Below are 10,325 nucleotides of genomic sequence, written 5' to 3'. Positions count from 1 at the left end.
TCGTGAAGCAAACAAAACTGCAAATTAATTAACGTTTGATGGAACTTTGGTTAATGAGAGTCATGTCATTTAGAATTCTCCTAATAAAAACCTTGAGCAAATTATTTACGTTCATTCAGTTTAGTTAGTTTGTTTTGTTTTTTTATTTTGTTTAGATACCCAACAAAAAAAAGGAAATTTTGCAGAAAAAAAAAAAGAAAGCTAGTAAGATGGTTAAACCAGCTGTGATTGTCGGCTAATACCTAAGCATACCCATAAGCATTCATCTTTCTCTTCATCTGTGTCTGAGTCACACACTTAGAGAGAGAAAGAGAGTGCTTCATTGTCAATAGACCCCTTTCTGTGGCTTCTATTGTATCTCCAACTTCGCAACAAAGGTTGAAACTTTCAAGTTTCAATTTCCTCCGTTCCAATAAATTAATCATGAGCATGCAATTACTGCCACTATTATTGTTATCATTGCGATGAGGTTACTACATACTAGTGGTGAGGGTGTGGGTCAGTTCGCTGAATGAGGGAATAGGTGGAACTTGGAAGCAATGTAGAGGGAAGAACTACTATATGGTTTCAAGAAAGATTTGTTTTTTATTTGAAATGGTTCCATTTTGATGCTAAAAGTGAGGATTTTGAGAAGTGGGGAATGGTGTGAATTTGGTATCTAGCATAGCAATATCCGAAAGATTATCCCTGTTTTCTTCTGCATTTGAGTGTTTAGCTTTTCTTTCTTCATAGGTAGCTTCAAAAGATTAGAAAAAATAAAATAAAATAAAATCTAATGGATAAATGGTTGGTTTTCCATTGGGATTGCAGATATGTGTTGAAGAAAATCAGGCTTGCTAGGCAGACTGAAAGATGCAGAAGATCTGCACATCAAGAGGTTAGTTTGGTGTTTTTTGTAATTCCCTTTACACCAGGATTGTTCTTTTTGAAATTGGAGATTTGATCATTGTGGTTGCTCATTGGGCTTTGTAGATGGCTCTTATTGCTAGAATCCAGCATCCTTACATTGTAGAATTCAAGGAGGCATGGGTTGAGAAGGTGAGAGACCCTATCACTTTCTATATCTATATAATATATGATGTGTTTTCATCATAGTCCAGTTTTCTTTTTTAACAAATGGTTAAATTTTTGCAGTATTGCTCTATTATAACATTTTCTTTTTTATAATGATATATCATCCTAATTGCTAAACAAGGAAAATTTTGATTAGTCTTTTTCTTTTTTTCAGTTAAGCAGCTAAAGCATTATTCTTTTGTTGTAGGGTTGCTATGTCTGTATTGTTACTGGATACTGTGAAGGAGGAGACATGTAAGTTTATTATGGTTATATGTATGAGCTTGTTGCCGACTCACTTAAAAGTTCATAATTTTGTTGTACATAATTTCTTGATTTACTGGTTTTCTTTCATTTTTTTAATAGGGCCGAATTGATGAAGAAAACAAATGGTGCTTACTTTCCTGAGGAGGTATTGTGATGGATGTGTGCGCTGTGTATTGTTTTCCTATAATATTAAATTAGTTTTAGATTTTGTTATAGCTCATGTTGAAGTTGTTGATATTGTTCAGAAACTCTGCAAATGGTTCACTCAGTTACTCCTGGCAGTGGAATATCTTCATTCAAATTTCGTTTTACATCGTGACCTAAAGGTATACACTTGTACGAAACAAATTATGTGGTCCACTTCTCTTGCCTTCTTCGTGTAATCTATATTTAGTCTGGTTTTGTTGATTTTGCCAACAGTGTTCCAACATTTTTCTTACCAAGGACCAAGATGTTCGCCTCGGTGAGTCTATCTACGATCTTTGGCTACCTTGTTGATAGAGTTTTAATTCTCCCTTCTGAATTTTTCTGTGTTTCCTGATTATAGGGGATTTTGGGCTCGCTAAGACGCTAAAAGCAGATGATTTGGCTTCATCGGTATGTCTGAAATAATGAATTTGCATCTTCTTCTTTCTCTTCCTTGAATCTGAACTATTTAGTTTAAAAGATGTAAGGATCCATCCTATACTTTGTTCTATATAGCTTATATCACATTGGTAAATTCTGCATGATAACACCATTTACTGATAATAAGTTAAAGATTTAGTGTAGACATTTTCGTTTTTTATATTATTCCCCTCTCTTGCTCTTGTATGAAGACATACAGTTACACTAAGAAGACAGCTATTCTAATACAACATGGAACTTTCTCTCCTAGTTTTCATTCCCTCTTACTTCTTGTCTTCATGAAAACCGAAGCATCAAGTTTTTCGTTAGCACCATTTTCCTATTTTTACATTTATTTGAAGCTTTGCACCTTACTACTTAATTTTCTCTAACCATATATCTAAAATAGCTTTGAACAGAACCATGGATGCTGAACAGAATCTGGCTAAATTATCTTCTCCTTTTAACCATAAAAAGAAGTATTAATGTTTGTTTCATGCAAAGCATTAAGCCTGTGTTTACTTGAACTAAAATTGGCACTAAAATTTTATAAGTGGAGGTATTTGCCTATTTATTTTAGGCAAAAAACCTGGGTGGTACTAGATTTATTTGTGAGAATTTTGAACTAGATTTATCAATTCTGTTATAATTTTTAATATTCATCTGGAAGACTATGCTGCAGGAAACTTCATGTTTGATAATATGACATTACCATCTCTGTAGCCATTACGATTAGCATTCATTTTTTATTTTTTTACAAAACAGTCACCCGAAGTGTAATTAGTAATTGTGAATTTTTTTATGCAGGTGGTCGGGACTCCCAATTACATGTGTCCTGAACTGCTTGCGGATATTCCTTATGGATTCAAATCTGATATCTGGTCACTAGGTATGTATCTTTAGAGGCATGCTTCTGATACTTCTCGGTTTGGTAGTTTTGCTGTGGCTAAAAATAAAAATGCATTCTTATGCTGTTTAGGGTGCTGTATATATGAGATGGCTGCTCATCGCCCGGCTTTTAAAGCTTTTGTAAGATTTCTTTATTTTTAATTTATGTTTAGGATTTTGATAAAATGTGAAATTGTAAAAATACGCCATGAACTATGCATTTTCGTTCTGTTATCTATTTTGCTGTTGACTCTATTATATTAGTAACATGGTATATTGTGTTTCAGGATATGGCAGGACTAATAAGCAAGATAAACCGTTCCTCTATTGGCCCGTTGCCTCCTTGTTATTCCCCTTCCTTGTAAGTTTCCATATGCTTATGTTAATGTTGCTGGTTCAATTCTTATTTGTAGTCTTTTATGTCGAAAATCTTAGTTTTTGTTGACTCGTGTTCCTACAGGAAAACACTGATAAAGGGCATGCTAAGAAAAAGTCCGGAACATCGGCCAACAGTAAGGCTCTCTTGAAAATAAATAATTTGCATTATCGAAATGGTTTAGTATCATTGCTTATCCTAAACATTCTCACTCTAAACTTTTCACAGGCATCAGAAGTGTTAAAGCACCCTTACTTGCAACCTTATGTTGATCAATATCGTCTGTCTTTTAGTTCTCCAACATCATGTTCTCCAGGAAAACCGATTTCAGCTGTCAATTATTCTAGAAAAAATATGGCTGAAAGTCAAAGCAGTACTAGTTCAAGCAGTGACAAAGACAGTTTGATGTCACATGAGAGACACATTGCAACATCAGTGCCCGAGCATAACAAAGCCACTGAAACAGATATGGCATCAATTGATGACGATAGCTCAGAGAATCTCCTGGCTAGTGAAGAAGAAAACGGCTCTAGTAATGTCAATGCTAAAGCAACTGAGCAAGAAGTGACAAAACCATCTTATAATGAGCCATGTTCTAATATTGAATCTAAGCAGCCGAAAACAATTAGAAGTATAATGATGGCGTTAAAAGAAGGAAAACTTAGAGAAGCAACTTCTCCGATGAGAGGCAATCGCATAAAGGTTGGTGGTGTATCAACACCGAAGACTAATATAGACACGTTGTCCAAATTGCCAAAACCCAATTTCACAGCTCCTGGATTGAAGCCAAATGTAGAGTCCCCAGCTGGTGCGCATCCAAAGGGATCCCCGGACTCTGTAAAACGAATACAAGGATTGCATCCTTCAAAGCATCAGGTACAGTAGCATTTAAAGATATCTACTGTACTAGTTATCTTTTGAAGATTTTATCTTAACAGTGAAATATATTTCCGGTTTCCCGGTTTCTTGTTTATGCTTGTTAGCAGTTGCCAGTGACAGAATCCTCACCAAAAGCGAAACCTAGGCACGACTTGACTTCGCCATCTGGCAATGTCAAACCAGTAGAGGAAGAAGGACTTCCTGATAGAACATTGCAAAGGACTCCCCCTACCTTAACTAGACGACCTTCATTTCCGGCTCGAATGAGGCCAGTTGGGCTTGATGTTCCGAATGCAACAAATGATAATGGGAAGTCAGGTTCAAATAAAACAGCTCAGGATCCTGACATTAGCCGTCAGTTGACCAATGGCAATGTACCACATCTTTCTAGACCGGCTGCTAGAGAGCCTCAGAAGGCTTTTGGCCGAAGCTCCAAAGGAATGCAAACAGACAGCAGTAATTCCGCATCATCTTCGGTCTCTATTCAAGGATGTGAAATTTATGATGATGCAACAATTTTTATTGACATGAGAGAAGAAACACTTCCTGATAGCGAGAATGTACTCCACGATGTAGGTGCAGAATCATGCCCACCTACAACCTGTGCACATTGTAAGAAGGTTGAAAACGTTTGCAACAAGACTGGCGAGGTTACCTGGAGTTTTCGGAACACTAATAGTAATGAGAAAATGGATTCAAGGATAAGTCTTGATCTCCCTATTGAAGATTCTGAGGTTACTTCTGCATCAGAAGATAGCCTTCCTGTTAAACATACAAGTATCAATGTTTCCTTTGGATCTGATAATAAATCTGTAGGCCCTCGTGTTGAAGCCGCAGAGGAAATCATAGATCATCATGATATTTCTAAGGAAATAACATTAGCCACAACTATCCAACATCCACTTGAAAGTTCTGCAGAAAAGCCGGTTTATGGCGGTGTTCTTCCACTAAGGAAGTCTGAAGGTAAGTCCGAAATCGTTTGTCAGCCGGAACCCATGTGTAAGTCCTCTGGGGACGACAAATCCACAATGAGGGAGCGATTATCATCAGTGTCTGAAACTGCTCCGCTGATTACATCTACTAAGCTATCGAGCCAGAAAGTCTTGCAAGAGAAAGGAACTGTTGTGCAGAATCCAGCACCGGAAAAGCCAGATGCTGGCCATCTCCCTCCGGCCTTTGATGTCATCCATGTAATACGGCATAGCAGTTACCGGGTTGGAAATGAGCAGCCAGTTAAGGAATCTGTTGAGAAAGGAGTTCAAAATTTAGATGTTGGTAAGTTCATCAATGTTGTGAGGGATGATGTAGAAGCAAGAAATTCAAGCCCTCCTTTGACATTGAAATCTTCTAGTTCCTCTGAACCTCCGAGCACGAAACCAAATACTTCTGATCAGTTCGAAACAAGAGACAATGGCACTCTGCCAACCGTTAAATCTCCAAGTTTATATGATGCTTCATGCATGAAATCAAGTGTGTCTGATCATCCTGGTCTTAAGGAACAAGACGAAAGCAACCCGGTTTCATTAGTTTCAGAATCTAATTCCACCGAGTTAAGTAAACACGATACTCCTACAACCGAAGACAAACCTCCGGCGAAGGAAATACTGGATGTGAAATCTTTCAGGCAGAGAGCCGAGGCACTCGAAGAGCTCCTAGAATTGTCTGCGGAGTTGCTGCAGCAAAATAGATTGGAGGAACTTCAAGTTGTTCTGAAGCCCTTCGGGAAAGACAAGGTTTCGCCAAGGGAGACAGCGATTTGGTTAGCGAGAAGTCTTAAAGGAATGATGTCCGAGGAATGCGGAGGACGCGGTTCATGAGGTATCTTCGTTCACACGTAACAAGTTTGCTCATAATTGATGTTTTACAATTTGCTTTTAATAGTTCATATCTATTCAAGCTCCTCTTGAATTTTTAAGAGTACAAAAACAATCATTGTAATTCTTTCAATGCTTTTATGCTGTTGTAAATAGTGACCATACAAAATTAATAACATCAACTTCCGGTCAATTGTATGGACATTGTGTGCTTCCAGCACATTTGTTAAAGATAAAATGTACACATTATGGACTCAAGTCTCTGTTGGTTTCAAGAACAGAATAAGGCAAGACACAAAAGATAGAGACACAAAAATTAATTTTGTTTTTGTATTTTGTTTGGTGGTAAACTATATAAGAAAAAGAATAAATTATAAAAGTTTAATTTACTCTCATTTTTTTTCACACAATTTAGGAAGAAAAATATAACGATAAAAAATATAAGTATAAAAAATTAATAAAAATAATGAAAGAAAAATAAAAAAATAAACTGTCTCTTATAAGTGTCTATCTGTCATTTTTATTAAGAAATATATAAAATAAACTAATTTAGTGTCTCAAAATATAATGCGTATGTCCATGAACCATCATGTCTCTGAGTTTCGTAGGTGTCATTGTCTTATTGAGTGATAATGCAAAGCAAGAGACAGAAATGCGTGTACTGACACTTCACTGACTCAAGCTGATAAAAAAGGGTCTTGGAATGATTGGTAGAGACAAAATTGTAGGAACATATTCAGTTATTAACTGCTTTTTGGCTCCTTGTTTGTATAGTTCTCATTTTGTAGCCAAATTCAGATGTCAAACATTCATTTGCAACTCGATAGTTTCCCATTCCCCCCTTGTTTCCATTTTTTCGTTGAAAGCACAGTGGAACATGCCTAGAAACTAGGTACTTTATTTATTTATTTATTTATTGTTAGCACATTTCTACGCGGTTTGTGTTCATATACATACCTTTATGGTTCCTTCATTGTCTTTCATCATACCCTTTCCACTTTTAAATCATTGCATCACTTTCACCCACATAACAACACTTGTCTGTTGCCATTTAAGCCTAAAACTCGGCTACAAGTGCGCGCGCACATACACACACTTATTTGAAGATCAGAACCAATGGATGTCGAGCACTCTACTAATGGTGCCAGCACTGCCACAAGAAGTAGGACCTCATCAGGCAATGGTGGCTGCATCCGGAAACTGATTTTGGCTCTGGTTTTAGTGTTTGTTCTTTTGATGGTGATCTTCAGCATAGTTTGGTTTGTCATGGACATACAAGAACCCAACTTTCAAGTCACCTCATTCTCTGTCTCCAACTTCAGTGTCTCGACCACTCAACTAAGAGGGAAGTACCAAGTGGAACTAGCCATATCGAACCCCAACAAGAAGATCGAAGTGATGCTTGACCATTTCAATGTGTTGGTGTACTATGGTCAGGTGGGGCTCTCGGTGGCTGCGATGAAGCCTGTGTACCTTGAGAAGCTGGCCAACAAGACTGTGGTTGTGTCCTTGGTCGTGAGGGACTCGCCCAGGTTCGTGCGCAAGGAAGTGCCGGAGAATATGGTTAAGGAATGGAACAAAGGAGTGGTGAACTTCGACGTTAGAATGGTGGTTACGGCGAGATTCGAAGCAGGAATCTTGCCAAGCAAGGAAAAGTTCTTGGATGTTTTCTGTGGGGATCTTGATGTGGGGTTCTTCTCTCCAAAAGACAGTGGCAAGCTTTTGGGTATAGGGAAGCATTGCCATGACGCTGAAGAAGATATTGATTGAAAAGAAGACCAAAAGTTGATGGTAGAAAAAGAAAGGGTGAAAACTCAGGTGTAATTAGTTTCATATGAAGTTGATAGCTGAGAGTTGTTACATGATAATTTAGTCAAACCTGTAAAATTATTTAACGACTGTCAGTTATCAACTTCACATGAAGTTAACTACACCTAAATTTCTATCAAAAGAAATATTAGGTGAATAAGTTATTTTTGTAACTATAGTCTAACTAAGCATTTCTTCTCCTTCCTTTTCAACTAAAATTTCTAGTTATCAATTCTCAATCTATTAAACCAACTTGGTTACCAAAATGATTTGGTAATATAGCATCACCCTTGGTAGAAAATGGAACCTTTTGAGTTCTATGGGTCATGCATATATTGGAGTACTTAATTTTGTAGCTGATATAAAAATTGTAGCGTCAGAAATGAATTTTCTCGTAGAAAGTTTTACATAGTTTAATTATGTGGGATCTTTCACTATTAATTTATTAAATGAGGTTCAAATGAGATATAGCATGAAACATAATTTTATTTATTTAAAAAATAATTTTTAGGTTAAAATTTGGTTGTTTAATCTATCAAAACATGGTTATTTTGATTGTATAGCTATAGGGTATATAATATAGAAAAGTTGATAGAGGGATAATGACTCTAACGTGCATATGTTTTTTCGGTAATGCTATAGAGAAAAAAAAAATCAAAATTTATCTTATTTATTTTATTTAACTAAATTAGATAAGTTTTGCCTAATTCTTTTTTATTATCAAACATTTGATACTTCTCTTTGTGTTCTGAGTATTTAATGTGGAAGAAAATTGTTTGGCATTGCTTGATTAGGAAAACCCAACCAGTTGAGGCACATTACCGTTACAAAGACTTTGGTAGAATTATTACAGAATAGATAGAACATCAATTATGTGGCCAAATTTAATAGAGAACTACTCTTCTCCCTTAATTATAGAAAAGACAGAACATCCTCATATATAAACACCCCTTAAATTATATGATCATCTTTATATGATAAGTTGATAACCTTTATTTCCAACTCCTTTTAGATAGAATATTGTGTGGACCTCATCATTTATTATCAAATAGAATATAATAAATTCTACAAAATCTAGTCCAATTATAGAGTTAACATAATATCATAAACATACAAAATAAGTTAATAAATATATATTTTACTAATAATTAATTTAATAGTTGTTAGCCAAAATAAATACTTTTCACAACTATTGTATAAACTATCATTTTAAAAACCAGATATAATTGAGTCACTATATATAATTAATTAATTAAATGACAGTAAATTTTTTTAAACAATATTTAATATATCAAAGTTAAGTTGATAACATATGCCTTATATAAAATAAGAACACACCTCCATGACTAATGTTGCAGTTTGGAGCATTCCAGGAAAGAGGCAAAGGGAGTGATGAGGTCTTCTGAAATTAAACTTGAAACAAACCAATAGCAAATTTATAAAATCTTAGTAGTATTTAAATATTTAATTATTCTCCATTGCATTTAGGTGATTCCGTTACTTATTTTGCTTCTTCCCTTTCACCTTTCACGTCTAAGATCTCTGGACCCCTCAACAAAGGTATCAATTACGCGTCTAAATGGAAATGACTTTCTTCTCCTTTTCCTACTCTTTATGACGGGCAGTAGTCGCAGGAATCATGACAAAGACATCAAAGAGTTCTCTTCTTGTGTCATGGACGTTGTCAACACCAATGTCCGTTTTGTCTTTTTTTTTTTATTAGTATTATTATTATATTCCAAGAAAAGAGAAAGACTACTTAAAGGAATCGATCATGCTCAATTCACTAATTTGGTTATATAATTTGGTGATTGCCAGAATACCTGTTGTTATTATTATTATAGTTATAAAATTTTGACAATATGTAAAAGATATAGTTAAATAAGTATTTTTTTATAGTCACGTTATCTATTATATAATAATATTCATCATAAAATTCACTATGTAATTTCTATGTATATATATGCATGTCAATGTTTATATTTATGATTTATCAGATTGGGCTTACATTTCTAATCAATCAAGTTATTTATCATTAAGGGAAGAAAATGTAAGATAGGGAAAAATGAGAAAGAAATATACATAATTTTTCAGCTGGCTACCCTTGTAAAATAATCTTCTAGAAAAGAGAAAACACCTACTACAAAGAGTTTTACACTTAAATCGTAAAATAGAGATGACTATTACTTGCGTGCTCAAGAAAAAAATAGAGAAAAAAAACAAGTGAAATAAAATTGCGAAAATAAAAGCGCAATGCTCAAGAAACAAAATTGCTTGCGTGCTAAGAAACCTAGAGATCATAGATATAACTAAGTAGAAAGCGGGAATGGAGGGTCAAAAGTACAGAATAACAAGCTTCTAACTCAGCCTGTGAAACTAAGGCTGGCCAAAGAATACTTACATATATATACATATCCCGAAAATCCAAAATACATAACTGAAAACTTAACTCTCCTCAACCCTCTAGGAAGTACAAAATAAACAAGTTTCACATCAAATAAACCCAGAGACTACTCCGCTTCAGAAGTCCAGACGCTTAGCGAGGAGCCACTCGACCTGCATCTGAAAACAACAATACAGTATGGGGTGAGAATCGGAGGTTCTCAGCATGGTAAAGGTGCCACGCACATAAT

At 35.4% G+C, this 10,325-nt stretch overlaps 2 protein-coding genes across 3 annotated transcripts; both read left to right on the top strand.

Moving 5' to 3' along the window:
* The first annotated feature begins 760 nt into the window (after positions 1 to 760).
* Positions 761 to 7,084, top strand: LOC107477674 (serine/threonine-protein kinase Nek5). Of its 2 annotated transcripts, XM_021137681.2 has the most exons (14): positions 761 to 877; positions 973 to 1,038; positions 1,262 to 1,308; positions 1,420 to 1,465; positions 1,566 to 1,646; positions 1,741 to 1,783; positions 1,868 to 1,917; positions 2,734 to 2,815; positions 2,906 to 2,955; positions 3,102 to 3,175; positions 3,275 to 3,326; positions 3,419 to 4,066; positions 4,177 to 5,887; positions 6,940 to 7,084. In XM_021137681.2, exons 1-13 carry the CDS (start codon positions 776 to 778, stop codon positions 5,884 to 5,886), a joined length of 3,051 nt encoding a protein of 1,016 aa, XP_020993340.1. In that variant the 5' UTR covers positions 761 to 775; the 3' UTR covers position 5,887; positions 6,940 to 7,084. The 2 variants fall into 2 exon arrangements, with proteins under 2 accessions (XP_020993340.1, XP_020993339.1); XM_021137680.2 differs by lacking the exon at positions 6,940 to 7,084 and having other exon boundaries at positions 4,177 to 6,268.
* Positions 7,000 to 7,653, top strand: LOC107477673 (uncharacterized). The gene has a single exon (XM_016097729.1). It carries the CDS (start codon positions 7,000 to 7,002, stop codon positions 7,651 to 7,653), a length of 654 nt encoding a protein of 217 aa, XP_015953215.1.
* The last annotated feature ends 2,672 nt before the right edge of the window (positions 7,654 to 10,325 follow it).

The sequence above is a fragment of the Arachis duranensis genome, chromosome 3 (genome assembly GCF_000817695.3).
Source record: "Arachis duranensis cultivar V14167 chromosome 3, aradu.V14167.gnm2.J7QH, whole genome shotgun sequence".
Lineage (NCBI taxonomy): Eukaryota > Viridiplantae > Streptophyta > Magnoliopsida > Fabales > Fabaceae > Arachis > Arachis duranensis.
The sequence above is the reverse complement of the archived record's forward strand: the minus strand, read 5'-3'. Positions and strand labels throughout refer to the sequence as shown.

Bases quoted from the DNA above. Each gene is read 5' to 3' on its own strand.
- LOC107477674 (XM_021137681.2), top strand. From the start codon at position 776: ATGGATAAATGGTTGGTTTTCCATTGGGATTGCAGATATGTGTTGAAG. The intron at 1,918-2,733 runs GTATGTCTGAAA...TTTTTTATGCAG, and splicing joins CAGATGATTTGGCTTCATCG to GTGGTCGGGACTCCCAATTA. The intron at 3,176-3,274 runs GTAAGTTTCCAT...GTGTTCCTACAG, and splicing joins CCTTGTTATTCCCCTTCCTT to GAAAACACTGATAAAGGGCA.
- LOC107477673 (XM_016097729.1), top strand. From the start codon at position 7,000: ATGGATGTCGAGCACTCTACTAATGGTGCCAGCACTGCCACAAGAAGT.